This window comes from Anoplolepis gracilipes, chromosome 8, assembly GCF_047496725.1.
Source record: "Anoplolepis gracilipes chromosome 8, ASM4749672v1, whole genome shotgun sequence".
NCBI lineage: Eukaryota > Metazoa > Arthropoda > Insecta > Hymenoptera > Formicidae > Anoplolepis > Anoplolepis gracilipes.
The window spans coordinates 1,458,692-1,482,892 of NC_132977.1; the positions used below are offsets into that span (position 1 = coordinate 1,458,692).

The following is a 24,201-nucleotide window of genomic DNA, read 5'->3' on the forward strand; positions in this document are numbered from 1 at the left end:
AAATATTTATACATACAAGTTTCTAAATTTTTTATTCAGAACATATTGGATCATATAATTTTGCATGTGCACGTCGCAAAGAAATGTATCTTTTATTTTAGCTACTTTATATGTTAAATTGTTTTTATTTACTTATTTCTTTTACAAAGTATATCGATCTTTTGCTAATCTCTCATCATCTCGTGTCTCAATCGTCTACAACATCTTTCGCAATTTCAATATTCTAGGATGGCGTGATTCTTGAAATTAATCGCTTGTTACTCTTTGCTAGTTTAAAAATTATAATGACAAACTTGGAAAAAAAAACTTACGAAAATGGCTCTTGTGCCTACAGATGCATTTTTAGAGATCGTTAGCGCAAGCGGATTAATGCTTGGTTCCGTTCTGCTTACAGCGGAAAGACCTCGGTCGTCTCGTTCCGTTCTCCACACTCTAATACCTTCTTCATATCAACGGCTCGTAACCAGGTTAATACACACAGTCTAGCTCTCAATCGTGCGATTATCACGCGAGATCGCGGATATGGTGCAATTCAATATATCGTTCTTCTTTTTTAGTTTTGAAAAATGCATGGAATACATTTAAATATGTATGTTTAAATAAGCACTAAAACAAAATTGTTCGAATAGCAATTAAATTAAGAGGTTAGTAAAGAACTTGTATTATTTTTGATGTAAATAATAATAATTGGAGCAATATTTCTTATTGATTTTTAATTTTTTGTAATTTATTTTATTTTATTTGCGATACTCTCATCAGAGATATTGAGTAAATTAATTAATTAGGAGAAACAAGTTTTACATCAGAAAACGATACTGTTCGACGAGTTATTCTGTTACGAAAGGTTGAAAGTATTTTCACTAGATTGTATTGCACACATACAACTTTAAGTATGTGTAGGCAACACAAACAATAAATAAGTATGTAGCGTGTAACTAATGTTTAACGTGTGCTTTTATAATTGCGTATATTCGCATATCTCCGTTGCCTCGGAACGATGTTACGTTCCGTTCTGACTACGTTATAATTTTAGCTGTTGCATATAACCAGTAATTAATATCTGTTTGACATTTAATCAAATTGCCAATAAATCTATTTAAATATTGATTAACTAATTAAACTTTAAAAATTGATATTAGTAAGCAGAAAATGTTTCTGTAACGATATTCATTGTTACAGATTTTGTATGACAGTTTAATACTATATATATTGAATAGAAATACCGATAAAATTGAAGTTGAGTATCGCTCGAATGCTCGCAATGCTAAATTTCATGCTTGAACTCAACATTTCCCATCCGAACTTTCGACAATGGATACGAGCAATCTCATATACGATATGATTGTACGCGTGCACGCACGCGTATCCTTCTCATGCGCAAATCGTATTACGTTTTTACCAATCGAGAAATATTCGCATAATGCATGCGAATCGAGTGCATATGCGGATCTAGAAAATATAATATCCTAGAAATGATTATTAACACTGAAAATCAGATTTACAATGAAATAAGCTTTTATGTATATTTTACATGTTTGTTTCACGAGATTTAAATACGTATAGAGAAGAAATAAAAATAAAATTATTTTTATTAAAAACATTCCAGAATCTAATAGACTCGTCTTCACAAGGCTTGCTAATTAAAGACAATTTTTTTTTTTTTTTTTTTTTTTGTATAAAACAGAAAAACATAATGTATAATTATATTAACGCACATATTATATATATTACGTAGGTTTAGATGTCACCGTGGCATATTACCAAGGGCTTCCCAGAATTACGGTGCCTCTTCCATCTAGAAGAGAATATTGTTCGTTCACCATGAAACCGATAACACACACGGTTGGCAATTTTTTAGATATGTTAAAAACGGAGGATCGTGGCATTGATCGAGCATGCATAACATCGTTAGGTAAGATATCGTATTCAATTATTTAGCGGCTAATTAATAATTAAAGACAGATGACGGAATCGGATGGATTTTTCATGATAATAAAAGTGCTTTGATTGCTTTTCAGATGGCGTCAGGATATCTTCCAGTAATACGATAGAATCGCTTTTAGAAGATGATTTTAAATTAATAATAAACGATAATGAATATGTTGTTTCACCACCCTTGCAAGAAAGGTGCACGATAGTGAGTTATCGCATAAAGACGAGTCTTCTATCTGACGTTGTATTTTTAATATATGTATAATCTAGAAATGCGTAGTTGAGATGCTCTGGTTAATGTCGATTGATTAGAATTTTAAACGAGCGATATTTCGGTCAATAATAATTTTCACTTGTCGGCGGTATTTTTAATTCACATATTTTTCTTGTCGAACCAAGCGTGATGCTTACAAGCATCACTCCAAATTTCTCACTTTCGCAGGAGGATCTTCAAAAACTTGGAGATGTACAAGCACTCGTCGCACAACTATACGAGGCATTCAACGTTCGAGAATATCATATCGACATGGAAAGATCAGTTATAGCCGAGCTGGAAGATATTAGATTACAACTAGTACCCATGGAACAGGTGAAATGTTAAAATAATATTTAGATATATATTATAGAAATAATATTTAGATATAATATTATACATTGCATGACGTACATAAGAGTTGTATATCCATTATATACATTATATGTAATAATTATTATATATTCATGATACATGGATATTTATGCGAAATAGTACATAGATTCGTTAATTGATTTAATAGTAATTAAACGAAGCGTATGCCTCGATTACCTTTCCATTGTAAACGCACATTATTTAAACGCGGCCACACTTCTATTGTCAGTTTTTTCTCACTATGTGCCAGTTTTATGACTCTTCTTAATTGCCATATTCTTTTAATTAGCACACCCGTGTCGCGCTTTGCACACGTGACGGAAGAAAAATAGTGATACTTTTCTAATCCCATCTTTGTGTGCGTTGCGCCTGCTATATTGCTCGCTATTATGCAATGTTGTAAAAGGAGACTGTTCTGTAAAATGTTTCTTTTCTTTCTTTCTCTATAAGATAATAAAGCAGGAAAAAACGTGTTACTTTAATTTCCACTGTCTTTTGTGATATTTATCCATCTCTGATGTAATCTACATCTTTTGACTTAATTTTACATAGAATATAATAGAAAATAAAATATTTTTACTAACAGAAACACTTAGATACATCATAAATAATGAAAAAAAAAAAATTATAAAAGAATTACAACAAAGTGTGAATTTTATATTCTGTTAATCGTTCTAGAAATTGCAAGAAATACAGAATGCCGCTTATAAAAAGGCGAATTTCTTTATCTGGACTTTCCTAGTTATGATGTCAATCCAGTTTGGAGCATTAGCCAGATTAACCTGGTGGGAATATTCATGGGACATAATGGAACCTGTCACTTATTTCGTCACTTATGGCACTACTATGATGTGGTTTATTTATTACCTCGTTACCAGACAGGTTGATTTTATAATAAAATATACTTGTAGAAATCTATAACATAATTAAAATTATCAAAAATCCATTATTGTTATATATTGTTGACATTACATAACATATAACATTGTAACTTGATACAAATAAACTATTTTTCTTTATGTATTTATATAGGAATATATGCTGCCGGACGTGCTGAATAGACGTCATCTCATAGTACTTCATAGAAGAGCACGAAAGATAGGTCTCGACATTAACTTGTATAATTCGTTAAAGGATCGAGCCTACGAATTAGAAACTACTTTGAAAGTTATTCGCGGCCCTTTACATGAATATAAGACTCAAAAGGAGCAAAAACAACGTGCCAGATCCAGTTCTAGTAGCTCAAGATCGCCAAGTTCCTCACCTAGTCCCAGTCCCAGCCCCGAAAAAGATGTTCCTAAAACCACGCCAGAACTAAACACTCCGAAGAAATATCCCGACGAGGGATGGTCTAAAATTTAGTCAAAGTGGGTAAAAATTGAATCAAGTTTTGTCAATTTAGTTCAACATAGAGTGTGCGATAAAAAACCGTAATAATGAAATCAACGATTACCGATTGCTTAAGTCGGTATTATCTTTTTCCAACGAAGTATTGGATACTCAAGAGACTTTTTCAAGTTGCGCGATGCACTTAAGATAATTTTTAAGTCCGCAAAACTGGTGCTAAACGCGATCGTAATGCAAGACAAAAGAGAATGTAATTTATTTTTGTTTGTGTGCGTTTGTGTAATGAAATATAGAGTGATATATCTTCAGATCTCGACTCAGTCTTCCAAGTAGAATCGGCGGCAACCCTCACCATGCATATTTCACAGGCATTAAAATATCGCGTTTATCGAATGCTCAATGCTGTCGACATGTTTGGAAGACGTTAGAGACAAATAGATAGAAGATAATTATACTAGGCATCATAAATGTCATAAGAATTGCTAGATGAGCAGTCTTCGAATCAGTTAGTACTTAGACAGAAGAGAGAAGAACATTTTACAAAAATTTTGTAAACATTTTATATAACAGGTGTTTTATTTGCTATAACATATGATCAAAATTACACATGTCAAATATGATTTTATGTCCGAAAATACATCTGGTGAATATTAGGACACTTATGATGCCCCATATATATTAGCTTAGTGTATGGTATTTTGATTAACTCTGTTGTATTTAGTATAAAAGGATCGTATTTAGTATCAAAGGATTATTTCCTGAAAGCTATATCAACGGAGTTGATTGTTCTAGACTATATTATCACTTTACCGGCCAATCTCTCACCAATCTAATCATTATCTCTCATTGTCTTCTCGGCCGAATTATATTATAATAAATCTCAAAGCAGCAGTGCTGTAACTTAAAACTCTAAGATTATGATAATGATGACAGAATTTTTGCGCACTAGTGCAGACTGAATACAAAATTGACTACAAAGTTATTCAAAATTATAATATAAGTATGTTGACCAATGAAAATTTGGTAGTCGATTTGTGTACACAATAAAATTTGTGTACAATGATTTTTAGTATACATCTGTGCGCATCCAATCGAATTTGCTATAAAAAGTAAATAACAATTTAAAAATTAACTGACAAGTAATTATTCTGTCACTACTGTATAACATGCCTCGCGAAAACTGTGAGAAGATATTAAGAAAATAAATCTTCTGAAGTGTAAAGTCCTGTTAAGTGTAAATTATGTTTATAATTGTGTACATAAAAAATTAAATCATGTATATATTTCATATACATAATTATTGAATATAAAATGTTATTATTTTAATTATATATATATATATATATATATATATATATATATATATAATAAATTATAATATTTTATATGCAATAATTATACATATGTAATATAAAAGAATGCATGTGTACATGAATATCTTGTTTTCAAGCAAGATATTCGTATACATTATACATTTTCTTAGAATAAAAGTATACTATAATGAAAAAGTTGTAATATATGTAGGAATTACAAAATATAATTATAATTTATATTTTTTTGTATAAGCTAATCCGCAAAAGTTGTCTTTTGTTTACTTAATGCTGAAAAAATATATTAAATATTTTTTTTATAATTTAAAATAAGTGAACACACAAAATTTTTATTCTGCAAATATTAAAAGTAATTGAAAATCTTATTAATTTACAACAATTATAGATATATTATAATTTGACAGGAGACACACAATTAATAAGTATTAACATTATTATTATGCATAGTATTAAATAACGCTGTTGATTATTCACAAAGTGGTATTATGATATACATCGACATTGATGTTATTGTATATATACAATTTTTCATAAAAAATCAACGAAATTGCTAATCATTAATAATTAATGCATTTCACTAATTGTCACACTGTAAATATCAATATACATATATACATATTGCTATTGTTCACCAATTTCATACATGAACATTAGTATAGATAAAAATCCATCCAAAAAGACATTAGTGATCCGGAAAAATTAATAAAAAATAGATTAATAGGTTCGCTTACGTACCTTCTCATATTATAATGTAACTTACAAAAATATTTAATGTTCTTTCAAAACTATCCTTGAAAATTTCTAGTTTTCAAATGATCAAACTCTTTATATATTATAGAAAATCGATATATTATCAAAGAAGCAGTAATAAACGAACACTTATACTACTATCACTTTAGTACTACCAATACCTCTTAATGCACACAAATAAAGCATAATACGCTACTATTACTATGCTATTACATACCATTTTCACGCGAAAATATAATACACAAGAATTACACATAGATTGTCCTTCTAAACTTGTAAGACTCTTCTTGCTTTCATAAATTCTATCCGTCCGTTAAAATAGTTTGTTAAATTTACTTTTATTTGTCTTGTACTTACGTTAATAATTCAGAATAAGAAATTCGATAGAATAATAATTGTTATAATTCATGTTAATAATACAACAAAATCTTTATTATAATCTATCTCGACTTTTCAACTAAATTTTTAACTATAATCTTCTATAATCATTGAAACAAAATATATTTATTAGAAAAAATTAATATTCTAATAAATTAAAATTATATATTCTGAGGGTATACCTCATTTTAAATTTCTTATGTCATGCAAAGTTATTTTTTTACGTAATATAATTACGATATTAAAATGCCGCATTTCAAATATAAATAATAGGCGATCTTAAATTAGAGATATTAGGAATTAATTAAAATTTATTGCTAAACATTAGATGCCAATGCTTTTTTATAACAGGAAAACAAAGCATAAAAAGTACATTTAGAGCGTCTCTATCTTAATCATTCTTTAGTGAGCTTATCCCACTTCTTGTAAAAATGTACGAAGGAAGAGTTATTAAAGATCTTTATATTGTTTGTAGTGGATAAGTAGCATAATTATCTAGAGTAATATATATGAATGAAAGTATCACTTTCCTATTTCTGATCTTCTCACCGCACAGTTATCTTCCTAAAATATTTTGTACTCCTATTCTTAGAAGATATTTCGTATATATATAAAGATTTTTGTACATATATATATGTATATATATATACACACACGGACATATGTACATTACGCACATATTATTTTGCGAGTGACATTGCCTTAATGCATTTTTCATCAGCTTCAATGCCTAATTCTCGATTAATGCATCAATAGATAATCAAAGTTAATTACATATTTGAGAGAGGCTATTCTATATCTATTGTATATCTGATGTAAATGTTAAGAAGGAAAAAACTTGTAAAATGTTAATGTTAATCACAATAGCTAATCTTTGATGCCAAGTACTTTATTTCATCAAATTGTCCAATGAAACGAAAATTGAGCACCAAAATTCATTTGATAAAAACCATTTCATGATCAATTTTAATCATTTTTATGTCTATTTTATATCCGTATATTATTTTCTAAAATATATCCATTGGAAATATATTCAATTCGACAAATTTAATTAAAAATCTGATTTTAGGTACAATAGATAAGATTGATACATGTATTTGTAAAATGATATGTAATATCATAAAAAAAAAAATCTTATTTTGAAATATATGAATCTTGCAGATTCTACAGTAATATACTCAATGCACCTATATAAGCGTTTATTTCTACTTTTGTTTGGACATACTATTACAATCGAACATAAATATTTATTCGAGCGAAGATGTGCTGTGATTTGTGTTCAATGTATTTACTTTCATGTGAAGAGAAAATTGAAAATAAAATATACATATGTACAACATTAAATCACTAATATTTATTCCCCTATTAATCTCCTATTCGTTTTCACATTTTCCAAATTTATTTATAATTTATAGAATTTTTCTATAATATTGTATTTTTGTAATGTATAGATAAAAATTCTACAATATTGTATAGATATTATTTCTTTAAAACAATTCTTTTCTGTTTTTATATCATCTTAATAACAATTAATTCAAACATAAATTTTATAATCGAATATTTATAAAAGATAACTTTTTGTCAAAAAATATTTATTGAAAACTAATTTTTATAGATTCTGAGACATATTTTTGCATCAATAAAATGATAGATGTATATATATATATAGAAAAGTATTTGTATTATTTCTTTTTATATTTATACACATATATATAGATATATATGTCTATATATCATATATAAAAAATATATTTTTGGCGGCATTTTTATACTTATTGTTAGCCTTACGAAGTTATATATATATATATATATATATATATATATCATACAGAGTATGTGTGTGTACATTGTCTAAAAGAAATTCAAAATACTTATTACGTCTTGCTCTGCACAGAGAAATTTTTTCTCTCTTTCTCTTTCTCTTTCTCTCTCTCCGAGTGTGTTCGGAAATGCTATTCGCACTAGAAACATCTCGTTTTATCTTTATTACTGAAAGGCGAACAAGGATAGAAATGTTTATAAGAATATAATATTTAAATTATTAAAAGAAAATGTTTTACATAGTTACAAAAAGTTTCACTTTTTTCTTTTGATCTCATTATTTTACTTTGCAATTAGTGGAAGTAATGCCACTTTCTCACTACATTTTTAGAGAGTACTTATATATACGATTTACTTTTGTACAACGACTAATATTTTTGGCGGCATTTTATACTTAACCTTAGAACCTTATATATGTTTGTATATACACCACAATCATACAGAGTATATTTGTACATCGTCCAAAAGAAATTCAAAAAAAATAAAGAAGAAGGCTCCAACAAAGATGATCGTACCAATTAAAAGGTAAATCTTTTTTTTAATGCATTTTTATCTTCATATCTTATTTATCATAAAATAAGAATAACTTTCTTTATGTCAAAAAAAAAAATCTATTTTTGTAATTTTTTTTAGAAATGGAATTATAGAAGATTGGGCTATCATAGATCTGCAAGGCGATTTAAAATTCGAAAAAATCGAAAATTCTGATAATCAACTAATTGGCGACCTTCATTTTACAAAAGCTGGAGTACCTATTTTAATTATTGGAATTCATGTATTACACGGAAAAGAAATAACACTTGAAAAACCTTTGGTTGTATTAGAAAGGCACCGTGACAATATAAGAGATGATACAATTAAAGATCAGATTATGAAAACAGAATATATTGTAAAGGCTATTGTGAAGAAAAAACTTTTGTTTAAATCGAGACCAAAATCTATAGTAACTAATGTTCCAAAACCATGTTAACATACAAAATTAATATTATTTATATAGTATTTAAAAAATATTTTCTTTGGTTACCAATTTAACAAAAAGCATTTTTTTTTATTAGTTCAATTACATTAATACTTAATAATACAAGGTTAAAATCTAGGAATAATTTAATATTAATTTAATAATATTAATATTAATATATTTTATTTAGTCTTTCATTTCACCCTCTTCATCTGATTCCTCCACACCTCTTATATACATGATATTATTACATCTAATTAAAACTTCTCCAAGATTCCCCGTACAGTTGCCATCGATGTGTTCTTCGGTATTTGCTAGTTGTAAATTCATATATCCATCCACAGAGACCAAATAACCTTTGTATTCGTGACCCCATTTTAATTTTACCATGACTGGCTTCCCAGTCAAACCATTTAAGAATGGTTTAGGATTTATTGGCATCGTTGCAGCCATGGTAGATATCTGGAATACATATTTTAAAAAATTCGTGACAAATGTTTGCAATCTGTATATTCAAATTATATTTATATTCAATATATATACTTTGTATATCATTAGTATACATATATATTATTCAAACTACATATATGTATATTTACAATATAATAACCTATTAAGAATATATATTTCAGTAGCTATAAATTAAATTATTGCTTGAGTTATCAATTAATATACATTTATACAAATAATATCCCTTTTTCTTTTAGAAATTAAAAATCTTTTAGAGTTAGTTTATAAAAATACGTTAAATATGTATTAAAATATATATTAAAAATAAAAGCGTGTATTATTTTATGAATATGAAATATATACATACATGTAACGCCTACTAATATATATATTTACTTACTTTTTAAGTAAAAAATATAAATAAAAAATTTGTTTAAGCCAGGTTCAAGCACACTTGATTTTATGCTATAACCTTAATTACTACAACACGACAAATAATGCAGAAGAAAAAGAAATTATCTGCACGCTGCACACTGCACAGAGAAGCTCTTTCTATTCTCTATCTCTCTCTCTCTCTCTCTCTCTCTCTCTCTCTCTCTCTCTCTCTCTCTCTCTCTCTCTCCGAGTACGTTCGAGGAAACGCTATTCGCGTAAAGCCTTGTGGCCACGATACTAAAACTCGGTCCGAGTTCTCGATCCGAGAAATATTTAGCCAATCAACTTGCAGTTTTTATAGAAAAGCAGTAATCTTATTGGCTACTCGTTTCTCGGATCGAGAAGTCGGACCAAGTTCTAGTATCGTGGCCACAAGGCTTTAGAAACATCGTTTTATCTTTGTTACTTATTGAAAGGCGAACAAGGACAGAGCGTACTAGTAGGATCTCCTCAAGCGCTCTCTATTGGAAATTCGTTGTAGGTCTACAAGTTACCAACTGCAAAAATAGACACTACGTGTGTCGCAGTTGGCTATCGACTAGAGAATTTTTGAAGTCCTGAAAATCTTTCTATTTGATAGCCAATCGTGTGATATATGTATGTTTTTGCTGGAAAACTGCCTTTATATCGCAAAATTTGTAAAGCGAGATTTAATCACATACACTGTAGACGCAGAAAATTATTTATATATACTTGGTCAAATCAAAATAATTTTCTGAATATATAACTTTACTGAATTTAAGTTTGTTATATCAAAACGATTGTTTTCGTGTAGTGTGTATTGGTGACGATGAATATTTTACCAAAGAAAAGGTATGAGTTTGACTTTGTAAAATATATTTTTATATGTATGTTGCATATATTCTAATTATAAATTTTTTACTCAGGTGGCATGTCCGAACGAAAGAGAACATCGCTCGTGTACGTCGAGATGAAGCAAATGCGGCTGAAGAAGAAAGAATTAAACAAGAGCGAATTCAGAAGGCTGTATGTCTATGATAAATTATTTAAGATAATTATAGGGATTTTGTTATTATATTTAAAAATATTGTTCATCAATTTATTTACTGTTAAAAATTGTCTCTTGTCACTATTATTTTGTAATCTTTTTGGTTTGTTGTTATTAGGAAAGCGAGGCAAGAATAAATTTATTAAGGCATCAAGTAAGATCCAAATATGATGGTCGTGCAAAAAGTGACAGTTCCAACAAAGAATTAGAACATGTCAATTTTTTTGCTGAACTTGAAGATGGAAAGATTGATTACAACAAACCTAATGTGGAACATGAGAAAGAAAAAAAGGAAGAGAAGGAGAAATATGAAAAGCAAATTGGATATCTAACATATCTAGGGCAAGATACTAATGAAGCAACTGGAAAGAAAAATTGGTATGAGGAATTACCAAAGAGACTAATAGATACAGAAAAAAATATAGAAGTGGAAACAAAGAAAAAAACTTTGAATGATCCAATAGTTGACATAAAAAAATATTTGAATGTTATGCGCTCTCAACCTGTTGAAGACTACATAAAAATAAAAACAGAAAGTGCTAAGAGAAAATATTGTAATTCTGATAGTTCTCATTCTGATCAGGAACCTCATAGTACACGCAAGAAACATAAGAAGGACAAGAAATGTAAAAAACATGAGAAAACAAAATATAAGCAATTAGTGAAAGAAGAAGCCAAAAGTCAAAGTAGTATAAATATAGAAAAATTAAGAACAGAGAGGATGCTGAGAGAACAAAGTGAAAAGCTAAGGACTGAAGCACTCTTAGCCAAAGTGAGAGGTGAACCAATACCTATTGTAGCACCAGAAACTCCTAAACCTACCATAAAACAGAAATACAATTCACAATTCTTTCCTGAAATTGCTAGACAAAATGCAGAAAGAACACCCAAATACACGATTTAAATAAAGTAAACAAATTCTTAAATAAGTTATTTTCATTTTTGGAGATCTTTAAAATATAATTTATAATTATAAATTTAAATGTGAAAAATATATATATAGAGGAATTATATTGTATATATACTGTATATTCTAGTGAATAATTAATCAAATAGGTCAGATTTTATATATAGGAGTCTAATGTAAAATAATATTCCTTTACAAAATAAATTTTAGTATTTTGATGAATACATGCGCAAATTATTATAAGATTGTATTATAATAATTGATAAGAATAGCTTTTCATAGTATACATTTTTATTTTTTTATTTTACACTTATTTTTATGCTTTGTATATATTATTTTTTATATTACAAAAATAAAATATATTTGTTAATTTAATATTTATTTTGCAACAAGAGTTTGACATAATGTATATTTCCAAAATTTCCATAAATATTGCCAATCCTCACATGAACAATAATCTTGCTTTTCATACCACCACATAAATGTAGTAATTGCGTCAAGAGCAGTCTTTGCTGAAAAATCATTCTCATTTTCGAAATTATCTTCATTTAAATATTCCTTATTTTCTACTTCTTCATTTCCTTCCTGGTCAATGTCATCTTCATTCAGGCAGTGTTCAGGCAAGACTACTGGATCTAATAATCCCCAGTCATCTGGGGGTTTTACATGGTCATTGCATGTCAATTTTTGAGACAAGTCATCACTTGCCTCTTGAATAGTAGAATTTTTTTCCTGCTCACAGTCTTTCTCCCCACGAGTTGATAAAATAATATCATGTCTTTCTTTAAATTTATTTAAAAATCCTGAAGATGCTTTGAATGTCTCAGGACCATTAAGTATTTTGTTTAATTCCAATGCTTTCGTTCGCAACATTGGTCCTGTCACACGAATTCCCATGTTTTTTTCCTGAAAATACCATTCATACAACATTTGATCAAGACGACTATTTTCAACGCCTGTGCATCTTTTTTTGGACGTTTTTCCTTGATGCAAAATAAGTGAACTTCTTTGTTTCAGCAAATTTTCTTTTGATTTCTTTATGTTTGCAATTGCCGATGTAGATACTTTATACTCCTGTGCTAAAAGAACACCTTTCTCTCCTTTATCAAGACGTTCTAAAATTTTAACACGATCATCAATACTGAGACGTGTTTGCTTAATGTTTTCCTGAAAAAAAAAAAAAAAAAAAAAACCATAGTATTTTTAATGTTAAAATAATTAGAATATAAAATCTACAAGTGTTAGAGCAAAATCATTATCGATGATTTTAATACAATCTATAATGTACCTTCTTTGTTGTCATTGAGCTTTGTTGTCTTTTATTATTTACAGTTAAAATTCGGTATTCTTTTCTTCAGAATCCAATTTCTTTTATTGTTAGATGTCCCGAACATGTAACTTCGGTAAACTTAATTTCTTCTCTTGCGCTGCTCTCCTTCTACTTTGGCTGCGTTCCAATATTCGCTATTCGCTGCCAGTACTGAAAATCTATAATTTACGTCGCACATATGTATACTATAGATTTTCAGTACTTTGAAGACTGGTAGTGAATATCGGAACGCAGCCTTTGGCCGGTATTCATAGTCCAATCTTAAATATAAGATCGGACTATGAATACCGACCTTAAAGAGATATAATGACATGGCGTATCCAATCAGATGAGTTATCACATCTTTTCTGTTTTTACACCAGTTTAAAATTAATCTTTATATTTTTTTCAATTATTTTTTTTCCGTTAGCGAAAAATATAAAGTACATACATATATATCACACATACACATACAAGCTGCACTACGAATGCTTCGAAATGTCATTCCGTCTTTATTCTTATGGAATATAGAATAAAGATAGGATGATGTTTCGAAGTATTCGTAGCGCAGTTTGACCGCAGCTATAATCATTATGATCACGTGATAATATATATGTGTGTGTGTGTGTGTGTGTGTGTGTGTGTGTGTATGTGTGTGTGTATGTGTGTGTGTGTGCAAAAATTTGATATTTTTGTCATTTTTTTGTATAATCTCTGACATCTTAAAATAGCCTCTATTTAAGTAGTTCTAATATTTCTTCCTGTGAGTTTGTATTTTTTTTTATACAACGCTTGATTTACAGCGATTTTCTTTCATTATTTTGTAATACAAATGCATTTGGAAATCTCGAACCAGACGCTCGTATGCGCGAGGTTTTTCGCGAGATACGATTTCGAATTCGAATATATTTTCGAATATATATTTTCTATTCTTTTTACAAATATGTCATCGTAGGAAAAACTTGATTTATCGGTATGTCAAGCCCGACTTGAATTACTGCTCGCAATATTACTAGCCTTACTGTTATAACTGCTCGTAGAGATAACCTCATTATTTTATATTGATGTTATACACGTTTAAATTAATCATTTTGTGATAAAGATATTCATATAATCATCGAATATTAAAATAAATCTACTTACACATTGCGTTGCAATAGCTCGTTTTTTTATTTTTTTTTTTTTAAATATAGATGTATATGAATTATATGATTAAGAGGTAAAATTGTTTTTTTTTTTTTTTATGTGTTGGGGATTAAATTTTTGTGTATTATAGCAAAAAATTTTGTATACTTTTTATACTTACATATATTAAAATTCATATATATTGAAATTTGTATTGCAAACTATTAAAAGTTAATTGTGCAAATAATTATAATGCTTATTGTTATAGTTAGATCACTCTACAATCCTTATCAGCAATGAATGAAGAAACAAATGTAGATATATCCTATTTGAGTTGTGATATAAATGGCACAAAATATATTTACACAATTGCACCATACCCGACAGACATGATAAAAGATACAACATTTAGCGAAGAGCAAAATACAGATGATATTGTGAAGGAAACTAAACTGGAAAATGAAGAGGACTCAGTTTCTTTGATTTATTTGAATGGACAAGTGTATGCGTTTCAAAATGGAATGCTTCAAGAATTGGATACAAATCAGATTATGGAACAGACAGATATTCTTGAAAAAGCACTCTTAGTAGCAAAGGATGTGGAAAATTGTGGAAACGAATACATCACTAATGAAAATATAGTAGTTAAAAATACATACGAACATTCTGAGGAACAATATGAAGTTGCTACAGAAGACGCAGAGAAAGATTTTATTATAGAAGATAATAATGTTAATGTTGATGATTTTGTAGAAATTGTGACTGCTTTTAAATGTAAGATTTGTGAATATATAACTCAAAATAAAATTCAATTATTAAGCCATATTCAAAAAATACATCTAAATTCTACTATAGATATTGAGGTAAATAATATAAATTTTAAAATTATAGCTATCATAATTTTAATAAAATTAATATAAGAAATTTAAAATGCAATATATGGTTTATTTTTATACATATATGCAGCCAAAGGAAGAATCTAAAAATATGAATGAAATAAGAGTAGTTTATATGTGTGCGGAATGTTCCAACTATTTCCCTTCTTTTGAAGACTGCAGAGAGCATATGATTAATGTAACCATCTTAAACTTTTTTGAAATGTAGCTTATTTTTATCTTGGTAATATAATAAAATATATTTCTTTTAGGATCATCAGTTGACAGATATTGGAAGTGATGAAGCAGGAAAAGAAAATTTAACTGGTCTGACGAATCCTGACTTAATGACCGAACATGTAGACCAACCTATCCAAAATAATGAAGTAGATCCAGTAAAAATCCCGAAAACATTAAGCTTAGAATATATGCGTAACAAGAAAATGATAGAGTTAACGGAAAGAAATGTGAAGTGTGTTATTTTACGAGAAATATATTCTGTAGAGATATGTTCTTTTATTTACTTTACTTTAATTTGTCTTATCTTTGCAAGGTGTTCGTATCAGAGCTGTCCATATAAATTTCCCTCGGAAGAAATTATGCAACAACATGTTTTATGTCACACAGAATCTGAAACTACGACAAAATTCAAATGCAGCGTATGTCGAGATATAAAGTTTACAAAGTGGCGCCAATGTAGTTTACATTTATGGAAAAAGCATCAAATTGGTTTGTACATAAAACATAAAATAAATAATATATAGGTAGTGTTAAAGGAATTTATATTCATAAAATTACTTTTATTTAGATATAGGTCTGTTTACTTGCAAAATATGTGAAGCTTACAAAAGCGCTACCATGGTAAAACTTTTAACACACATGAGAGTGCACAGTGATACTCGTGATTACGAATGTCCCGATTGTGGGAAATGTTTCAAGCAAGCTAGTCAATTGCGCAATCACCGTGTAATGCATTTAGATCGCAAAACTTTAGAAGTAACCAGATGGTACACTTCTAAAAAATGCGACTTGTGTGGTAAAACTTATGCAAACTCAAAATGTTTAAAGAATCACATTCAAGCCGTGCATTCAAAGCTACGTCCATATGTTTGTAATGTTTGCGGCCACTCTAGCGCGAGGAAAGCGATGTTGCAAATGCATTTACGTCAACACACAGGAGATAAACCTTTCAGATGTGAGATTTGTGAATACAGGACTGGAGACCATAACTCTTTACGACGGCATATTATGCAACATACAGGTAAGTATTATACAAAATATACAAAATATATTAACTGTATCATTGTTATGTACTTGTGAAAGAGCAATTTGATTTTTTATCACAGGATTTCGACCATATAAATGTCCACATTGTTCGTATACTGCGATACAAAGTAGTAGTTATAAAAATCATTTAAAATCGAGGCATCCTCTATTGTCTGGCTTATTTACATGCGATTTGTGTCCTTTTAAAACAGTAAAAAATGAAAGCTATATTCAACATGTAAGAGATCATGAAAAAGGTTTAATAAAATCCAATGTACAGAAAAAAGGTAATGCTAAACTCTGTTAAATTGCACATAAAGGGTACTCTCTTGATAATTTAATGGATCTTTATTTAAATTTATTACTTTATAGATAATGAAAATGTAGAAGTCTTTCCTGGTAACATTGCGGCAGCGCAATTAGTTTACAGCTGTTTGGGTGCCTTTTCAAAAGATGGAGATACATTAGAAGCTAATTTGATGTCTTCCTCAACATCTGCTGATGGTACTTCGCAAACGATTACGATACAAATACCATCAAAACATCTCGAAGGTTCATTATCAACAAGAGAAAGTTTAAATAAAACTGATTCTACGATTGAGCAAGAGGATGATGAGACGATGCATTGCTTCTTAAAAATTCCTAGAGAAGAAGAAGAAAGCATAGACACTGGTGGTATAACAATACCTGCAGAACCTGAAGAAAGAAGTATGAGAAGCATTGATATTGAAAACGCCAGCATGACAACTAGTGATATTGAAGAAACAAACGTGACAACTATCGATATTGATGCGTGAAATAATACAAATAATAATAAATTAATATTATAACAAGTAATATCAAAGTAATAAAATGATCTCCATAACCATTATTCTCTTGCTAGTGTCAAAGATTTCAGTTTATTTCATTACGATATCCCATTCTTCTGCTCTTTTTCTGCAGTAAACATTACAAACATTGTAATTAAAATAAAATCAAAATCAAATTGTTCATAAAATTTTATGAAATCTTAAATAATACATTTTTTTAAAGCATATGTAATATAAAATGTACTTTTATTCTTGCAGGTATATTTAGTAATAATTAAAATTATGTAGTCTACATAAAAAAAAATGTAAATTAATAGTCAAAGTTACTCATTTAAAATGTAAATTAAATTGCATCATCTTTTCGAGTATTACATTTTACAGTATTAAGTATTTTTGAATGAACAAAAATGTGTAATAGATTTAAAATCTAACAACACAAGTAAAAGTAAAACTGAAATATAACTGAAAAATAAATTGAAAGATTTCTTTTTATCCTTTTCTTAAATTATATTCTGGCCAATTCACCGTAATAAGCTGTACAAGCCGTAAACCTGCCATTGAGCATATTTTGCTGAAGTTCCACCTTACCATACTTTTCAGCTAAATTGATAATCTGTAATTTTATTTATATTTATATTTAATATATGCAGTCAAAAAATCTATATATATATATATATATATATATATATATATATATATATATATATATATATACACACACAAGTATTAGCATAATATAGTTGCAATTAAATTATTAATAATGTTGTATTTTATGTTAAAATTGTTTACCTGTAGAGGATCTGAATTTCTGGGTAGGTAATAGGCCACATGTTCCGTAATTTCCTTTGCTGCTTTAAATACATTTTCCCCACCAATGGGAGACATGATATCTTCAAGATTGAACACTTTCCTTTTTATATAATCGGGACCACCCCACGGTGGACTTAAAAATACAACATCCGCTGCCAATTGTGGTGCTAATTGCAGGAAATCTCCAGTAATAAATTCTATTCTATCGTCTACACCATAAATTCCTGCATTATGTCGAGCAATCTTAATTTTATTGGGATCGATGTCTATTGCAATCACTGTAAAACGTAATTTATAAATGTTTATATGTCTTTATGTAATAGATAATTTGTTCGCAAGTCTTTATGTAATTTTACGAACATACCTCTTTCACACGTAAATGCAAATTGAATAGAATTGCTGCCTGCACCACAAAATGCATCAATGATTGTATCACACCTGCATCTTTCTGCTATGTTCTTCGCTATTTCTTCCGGCGTTACAGAAAACCAACTTTCTGCAAGAAATATATAATATTATTAAGATTTTATATATACAAAAAAAGAAAAAATATTATAATTTTTAAGGGATATATGGAATACTTGCCACGATCTAGTTTAATTCCATCTTCGTATCTGCTGAAGAGGCCAAATCGTTTGATATAATACTTCCATAGTTTATAATCATTAGCAATTTCCTTCGGGAGGATTTTGTTCAACCTCTTAACCTGCTTCTTCTTCTTTTTCTTGTACATCATTTTTATATTATTTTCGTCGTCAGAGCTTGATGTGAATGTAGCTTGTGCTTTTGTATAGGAACCTTTGTCATTAAACTGTACATCGATTTCCGCAGGTACCGACGATGAATCACAGGATAAATGCTTGTTTGTCTATTATCAGAAAGAAGTGCGTGCTAACCTCTAACCTCTAAGCAAATGTGATACGTTCTAGGAGACGTTGTTAGCGCGAAAAGAGACATTCATGCTTTGTTATTTAGTAAAAGTTGAATAAAGAAGCACGTTAATAGCGCCTCCTCGAACGCAACCTTTGTGTTTAGCGCGTGCGCTAACACGTATATGCCGTGTTACTTTGTACCGCGTTCGGCAAAGCAAATCTGAGATCTGAAACGTCGCAATGCTCTTTTTATCCTCATTCTATCTTTGTTCAATTAATAACTATAAGTAAACAAAGATAAAATAAGGTAAAAGAGCATTCCGGCGTTGCAGATTTATTTTGCCGCAACAAACGTGGTGAAAATTCGTGAAAAATATACTTTTCATAAAAATATACATCAAAATATTAATATAATAAATTATAGAATTAATATTGCATTCTTATAGGTTATTCATTTAATTAAATATTTATATCGCATAACTAAAAAAGTCAGTATTTTCCAATCTCTAATGTTTTTTTAAAAATTATAAGTTCTCTATCGTAACTAAATATATGATACATTTGTGATAGATTAAAAAAAATAAATAATAACTAACTCTAATTTTACATAGAAAAATATATCAAAAAGTAAATTTTACCTTATTTGTATGTTTGGTAATTGTTTCTGCATCATCAAAGATGGTTTTGTGTGTAGTTTTCAATCGTTTAAGTTCCGCCATTAATTGAAAACTTTGTCGTCTAATATTACGTTTCCGATAAACGACTTCACCTTGTAATTTTCTTTGGCTTTCAGTTTCACTAAAGCCATAGCCCATTAATGAGAAAGCTCTTTTTACAGTTTCTAAACCATCATTTTCATTGCAGTTACCTTCGTGACTAAATGAGAAAAAATAATATAAATTAGAAAATAGAGTTGAAAAAAAGAGAGAAAAATGAAGAATAAAGATCTATTATATTTTGCAAGAAAATTGTTATTACTATTACTGCTATATAACTATTGCTTTATTATTGTTATTAAATACACACCTTTGTTGAACTTCTTCGTGAAATTCATCTCCTCCCTCAGAAGATTTTTGGTGATTATTATTGAAATTGTTATTGGAAGCTACTGTATCCGTTTTAGTTTCTGTAATTATTGAAACTTGGGCATGAGTAGTCTGTGGTTGCTCTTCACATGGTTTTTCTTCTTCAACAATATCAATAGACTCATTCTCTTCTGGTTTTATTGTTAAATTTCTCATAAGCATACCCACTGAATCTATAATTAGCCTGTGAGTTTTCGATTTATTAGATTTGGAATATGATGCATTATTTTTTCTTGCACTTTTATTTCCAGATGAATGAACTTTGCTTGATATAATTATGTTAACTTCTACAGAATCTGCGCTTTCGTCTCCATGGTTTTCACCAGTTTGTGGAACTTCTTTGCTACTTATATTTTCTTGTTGGAGAATTGCATCATCTTGTTGAAGTACTACTGAATTTTCAGTTGGTTCATTTAACATGTTAAAATATAATTGATCACAATTTATATTGTGCTCCTTTTTAAAATTAGCTATGAATAATTCGTACTGTTTTTGATATTGCATCTGAAAATTCTCCTTCCACAGATGTTGCCAATATTTATCATTATCTTCCACTGAAAGTTCGTTTTCTTGATCAGAACTGCTAGTTATACTGCTTTCAATGGAACTTGTAACGGAAGTAAGGAGACTAGATGAATGAACAGAATTGGAATCGCAACTAGAACTAGTTAGCGTCATTTTGGTAACATTTGTCATGGAATCAGAAGTCGCATTCGTTTTCGAGTCATTAATAGAGTCGCATCTCGTTAATAATCTCTCGTCTTCTGCATTAGATTGTTGATTATAATTTTCTTCTATACTGAACGGGCTTAAAGGATTCCAGCCATCAGCATCTTCTGGCGATATCTCGAAATTGATAATTTTCTTCCTATTTTCATCCGCATCTTTGTCGTTAACTTCTTGTCTGCCCACTTGTTCAAATGAAAAACTGGTGTTTGAGGAAGATATGGCTGCTAATTTTAACTCGCCGTCGCTCGAATTACTTTTATTGAAAATTCCTGCAAAGTTAGAACGTAGAAGTTCACAGTTTTTGTGCGCTTGATTCGGGAAACATGTATTTTGTTCAAAATATTTTTCTACTTCATTGGATATTTCATTAATCTCAGCATCCCGTGACTTTTCATCTTCTGCTACGTGTGTATTACTCTGAAAATAATCAGGATTGATATAATCTGCATATTTTTCGATCCAAGATGCCCAAATTAACTGCTCTCCATTTTTAGCCCAAAACTTCTCCCATGCTATATCCATTGCACTCTTATTACTTCCATAATATACAGAATAAGGATAACTATAAGAATCGCAATTATATTGCGTAAAAGACATGAGATCTTTGTTGGGTACTTCTCCATTTGACATAATAATACTATCTGATAAATTTTGTGCCATTGATTCCTTGTCATCTATATATAACAAAATCATCAATATAATTACTTTTTAGTTAGATTATAATTAGATTATAATTACTTTTTAATTAGATTAGAAAAGTAAGGACAGTCTTTTTTGAGAATGCAATTACCTGGTATATGTTTATGTTCAGTTAGCATATCTACATTTTCGTACTTGTTTTCAATTTCAGTCTCTGTAGTTTGGAAAGTCTTTCCATAAGATGCTACAAGATTCTGTATACTTTTTGCCTCATGTTGATCGTGATATTCAGAAAGGTCTGCACCAGAATCCGACTGATGTAGACCCAGTTTCTGGGTTAAGGAATGTGCAGTGGGCCAATGAGCAGAGTCGCGTACAGAGTCATGTTCATCTGTAGAGTAATTGTTATCTGTGTGCGATGCACTGCAATAACAGCTTACTGGTTCTTCCTATATAAAAAAAATTGATAATTAATATAAAGTAACAAAAATAAGAGATATTAACTGCCTACTTATCATACTTTATATAAAATATATTAATAAAGAACAAAGTCTCATACATCATGTTTTTCTATAGATTGTGTCTCAATTGCAGATTCTTTGTAAAGATCCAACATCTCTCCCACATAATCCCCATCAATATCTTCTCCTTCACTGGCATCTTCTGAAGCTAAGACTGTATAAACCTCAGGACTCCTAAAAAGAGCGACATAGAAGAATGACATAGGAGAATCAATGAGAATATCTGTGAGTGCAAATTATAGCGAATTTCAATATTAAAATTTATAATTTAATAAAAAGCTTTGATCTATATATTTTAATGGAATTTAAATTTCAATATTAACTCTTTCTTTGCTATTAAGAATACTTTATATCATAAGAAATCTTTTCTTTATTTTATTAAGAAATAACAAAATATCTTTATTTTATTTATAAAGATTACTTTATATATATATGTAATCTATAATTTGCAACAGCAATTCATAAGACAAATTTATTTATAGTTTTGTTATATAGCTATACTTTAATGTATATGTACATTCTAAAATGTATATTACAAAGTATATAAAATTATAAATAGAATTCTATCTTACATTTTAATTTAAAATGAAAACCTAAAAGTTACACAAAACAATAAAAATATCTCTTTCAAATAAATATAATTTTAAATTCTTTTTTCTTTCCACAATGATAACTAGGTATAGCTAAATATTACAATTACAAGATTTTGTAAAATTTATTCATGTATACTAAAAGACAAGTCATCAATGAAATGTTTTACATTTTAAGAAATTCATTTTCTAAATTCTGCAAAATTTTATCAAATTATAATATGATCATATGTTATGCATGATTATCATATCAAAACATGGAAAGAAATAAGAGTTTGATAGAACTATTACCTTATTGATTTTTTAATTTTAATTATTCAAAGAGCGATACAAGAGAATAGCGTTCGAAAAAATGACCGCGAAATCTTACTTATTCGTGATGAAGGAGTGGGTGTCAAGGTTAAATCTTGTTTCACACCACTGATCAATAAGCGGGTTAATACTTTACACTACAGCGTTTTGTAAGTCTGATAATTATGTGGGTGCAGCAAATATTTTGTTTTCAAAAAAGCCAACGAGTCGTCGAGGAAAAGAATACGATTGATTAAAAACGTACACACTTACCGAATAAATACTCTACTGCAAAGACAGTAAATGTAATCATTGGGATCGGAGGACTCCTGATCCGCGATGTAGATTTCGGCTAAAGGCTCCCAAAGGTTATCGCACATCCCGAAGACGGGGTCCTCTCAATCTACTACGTTATTGTTAATCGTCACAAATGCGACATGCCTTATGCCCTCATGCCCGAATTTTCACGACCACCACCGCGCGAAAACAATCCACCAATTTCTTTGACGATACAGCATCGCGAGGTTGATTAATCCCTGGCTGGCCTGTCTGACTTAAGGTCTGTTCATACGGATGTATGTACACACGTGCAAGGAAAATCTACCAATGTGTCCAGTGCAATGAACGTAGCATCCTGTAATTTAGGCTGGTATTCATAGTTCGATTTTATTTTTAAGATCATCTTAAGATCCTGTTCAACCAATAAAGTGGCCGCATAGCATCATTTTATTTGTTGAACGAGATCTTAAGATGACCTTAAATATAAGATCGGACTATGAATATTATTGGCCTTAAACATATGATTAATTGATATCTTTTAATGTGTATGCATTATGTGATCATGCAAGTGTTTAGGCCCTTATTATTTTACTTGTAAAACAGACGTGTTGTACGTGATTGGCTGTTGGCGCGATTAACTGATGTCTGGATAAACCTTTATGGAATTTTGTAGAGTTTTCGGATGAACCGGTTTTGATCGACCCAAGGTTGATTAATGACGTCATTGCACGTCTCTGCCAATGAGATTTGAATTCATAAGAAAATAATGATTAATTGATCCGGGATGAATCAAAAGCCGTTCATCTGAAAATGCTATTACATTACAATGTATATGCAATATCCTAATATTATCAACGACCGGTTATATCAAAATCTTTCGATTATCCTAAAGAATTGTGAAACTTTACATAGAAGGTAGGCTACCTTTATAATATTATTTTATCTATGTTTGATTATTTTTTATCATGAAACATATCTATGCAATAATTTTTTTTAAATTATATCACACTCGTAAAACTTTTGTTCTTTAATAGGTTTTTATTTGTAGACTTAAA

The 24,201-nt window shown here is 29.3% G+C and overlaps 7 protein-coding genes across 15 annotated transcripts in view; 4 read left to right on the forward strand and 3 right to left on the reverse strand.

The window, feature by feature from the left end:
• The window catches only part of Mcu (mitochondrial calcium uniporter), a 52,265-nt gene extending 47,093 nt beyond the window's left edge, over nt 1–5,172 (forward strand). Inside the window, exons 3-7 of the mRNA XM_072897241.1 lie at nt 1,736–1,912; nt 2,019–2,137; nt 2,375–2,521; nt 3,239–3,442; nt 3,593–5,172. Coding sequence (XP_072753342.1) covers nt 1,736–1,912; nt 2,019–2,137; nt 2,375–2,521; nt 3,239–3,442; nt 3,593–3,922 — 977 coding nt within the window. The 3' untranslated portion in view covers nt 3,923–5,172. The remainder of the gene's footprint in view (nt 1–1,735; nt 1,913–2,018; nt 2,138–2,374; nt 2,522–3,238; nt 3,443–3,592) is intronic.
• A 3,308-nt stretch (nt 5,173–8,480) lies between these two features.
• On the forward strand, nt 8,481–9,280 carry LOC140668564 (chromosome transmission fidelity protein 8 homolog). Its single transcript, XM_072897706.1, has 2 exons — nt 8,481–8,712; nt 8,821–9,280. The coding sequence occupies exons 1-2, from the start codon at nt 8,693–8,695 to the stop codon at nt 9,155–9,157; spliced, it is 357 nt and encodes a 118-aa protein (XP_072753807.1). The 5' UTR covers nt 8,481–8,692; the 3' UTR covers nt 9,158–9,280.
• A 36-nt stretch (nt 9,281–9,316) lies between these two features.
• On the reverse strand, nt 9,317–10,144 carry Smf (small ribonucleoprotein particle protein SmF). Its single transcript, XM_072897708.1, has 2 exons — nt 9,996–10,144; nt 9,317–9,607 (listed from the first exon to the last, which is right to left on the reverse strand). The coding sequence occupies exon 2, from the start codon at nt 9,596–9,598 to the stop codon at nt 9,332–9,334; it is 267 nt and encodes an 88-aa protein (XP_072753809.1). The 5' UTR covers nt 9,599–9,607; nt 9,996–10,144; the 3' UTR covers nt 9,317–9,331.
• Nucleotides 10,145–10,684: 540 nt separating this feature from the next.
• On the forward strand, nt 10,685–12,183 carry LOC140668919 (leukocyte receptor cluster member 1 homolog). Its single transcript, XM_072898254.1, has 3 exons — nt 10,685–10,843; nt 10,918–11,017; nt 11,158–12,183. The coding sequence occupies exons 1-3, from the start codon at nt 10,821–10,823 to the stop codon at nt 11,941–11,943; spliced, it is 909 nt and encodes a 302-aa protein (XP_072754355.1). The 5' UTR covers nt 10,685–10,820; the 3' UTR covers nt 11,944–12,183.
• Nucleotides 12,184–13,803: 1,620 nt separating this feature from the next.
• Nucleotides 13,804–17,392, forward strand: LOC140668554 (uncharacterized). 5 transcript variants are annotated; one of them, XM_072897683.1, is made up of 8 exons: nt 13,804–13,870; nt 14,649–15,243; nt 15,347–15,454; nt 15,528–15,727; nt 15,809–15,984; nt 16,064–16,516; nt 16,602–16,808; nt 16,894–17,392. In XM_072897683.1, exons 2-8 carry the CDS (start codon nt 14,677–14,679, stop codon nt 17,316–17,318), a joined length of 2,136 nt encoding a protein of 711 aa, XP_072753784.1. In that variant the 5' UTR covers nt 13,804–13,870; nt 14,649–14,676; the 3' UTR covers nt 17,319–17,392. The 5 variants fall into 5 exon arrangements, with proteins under 5 accessions (XP_072753784.1, XP_072753781.1, XP_072753782.1 ...); XM_072897680.1 differs by lacking the exon at nt 13,804–13,870 and adding an exon at nt 13,902–14,018; XM_072897681.1 differs by lacking the exon at nt 13,804–13,870 and adding an exon at nt 13,902–14,018 and having other exon boundaries at nt 14,653–15,243.
• A 9-nt stretch (nt 17,393–17,401) lies between these two features.
• Tgs1 (Trimethylguanosine synthase 1) lies at nt 17,402–23,391 on the reverse strand. The gene is made up of 9 exons (XM_072897678.1): nt 23,141–23,391; nt 22,025–22,160; nt 21,617–21,914; nt 20,039–21,500; nt 19,651–19,888; nt 18,726–19,008; nt 18,505–18,636; nt 18,120–18,418; nt 17,402–17,943 (listed from the first exon to the last, which is right to left on the reverse strand). The coding sequence occupies exons 1-9, from the start codon at nt 23,245–23,247 to the stop codon at nt 17,836–17,838; spliced, it is 3,063 nt and encodes a 1,020-aa protein (XP_072753779.1). The 5' UTR covers nt 23,248–23,391; the 3' UTR covers nt 17,402–17,835.
• LOC140668559 (uncharacterized) overlaps nt 23,386–24,201 on the reverse strand; it is a 105,142-nt gene continuing 104,326 nt past the window's right edge. Inside the window, exons 4-5 of one of the 5 annotated variants that reach the window (XM_072897694.1) lie at nt 23,739–23,880; nt 23,411–23,501 (exon numbers count right to left, since the gene is read on the reverse strand). In XM_072897694.1, coding sequence (XP_072753795.1) covers nt 23,422–23,501; nt 23,739–23,880 — 222 coding nt within the window. In that variant the 3' untranslated portion in view covers nt 23,411–23,421. Of the gene's footprint in view, nt 23,514–23,738; nt 23,881–24,201 lie in introns of all 5 variants that reach the window. The other 4 variants (XM_072897696.1, XM_072897700.1, XM_072897698.1 and 1 more) reach the window with 4 other exon arrangements.

What these genes read in the sequence shown, in the direction of transcription:
- LOC140668564 (XM_072897706.1), top strand. Translation starts at nt 8,693, where the DNA reads ATGATCGTACCAATTAAAAG. An exon ending in ATGATCGTACCAATTAAAAG is followed by an intron (nt 8,713 to 8,820) that starts GTAAATCTTTTT and finishes AATTTTTTTTAG; the next exon opens with AAATGGAATTATAGAAGATT.
- Smf (XM_072897708.1), bottom strand. Translation starts at nt 9,598, where the DNA reads ATGGCTGCAACGATGCCAATAAATCCTAAACCATTCTTAAATGGTTTG.
- LOC140668919 (XM_072898254.1), top strand. Translation starts at nt 10,821, where the DNA reads ATGAATATTTTACCAAAGAAAAG. An exon ending in AATATTTTACCAAAGAAAAG is followed by an intron (nt 10,844 to 10,917) that starts GTATGAGTTTGA and finishes TTTTTTACTCAG; the next exon opens with GTGGCATGTCCGAACGAAAG. An exon ending in AAGAGCGAATTCAGAAGGCT is followed by an intron (nt 11,018 to 11,157) that starts GTATGTCTATGA and finishes TGTTGTTATTAG; the next exon opens with GAAAGCGAGGCAAGAATAAA.
- LOC140668554 (XM_072897683.1), top strand. Translation starts at nt 14,677, where the DNA reads ATGAATGAAGAAACAAATGTAGATATATCCTATTTGAGTTGTGATATA. An exon ending in GCATATTATGCAACATACAG is followed by an intron (nt 16,517 to 16,601) that starts GTAAGTATTATA and finishes TTTTTATCACAG; the next exon opens with GATTTCGACCATATAAATGT. An exon ending in ATCCAATGTACAGAAAAAAG is followed by an intron (nt 16,809 to 16,893) that starts GTAATGCTAAAC and finishes ATTACTTTATAG; the next exon opens with ATAATGAAAATGTAGAAGTC.
- Tgs1 (XM_072897678.1), bottom strand. Translation starts at nt 23,247, where the DNA reads ATGTGCGATAACCTTTGGGAGCCTTTAGCCGAAATCTACATCGCGGAT. An exon ending in TGCAGTAGAGTATTTATTCG is followed by an intron (nt 22,161 to 23,140) that starts GTAAGTGTGTAC and finishes CGCTCTTTTTAG; the next exon opens with GAGTCCTGAGGTTTATACAG. An exon ending in AATCTATAGAAAAACATGAT is followed by an intron (nt 21,915 to 22,024) that starts GTATGAGACTTT and finishes TTTTTTATATAG; the next exon opens with GAAGAACCAGTAAGCTGTTA.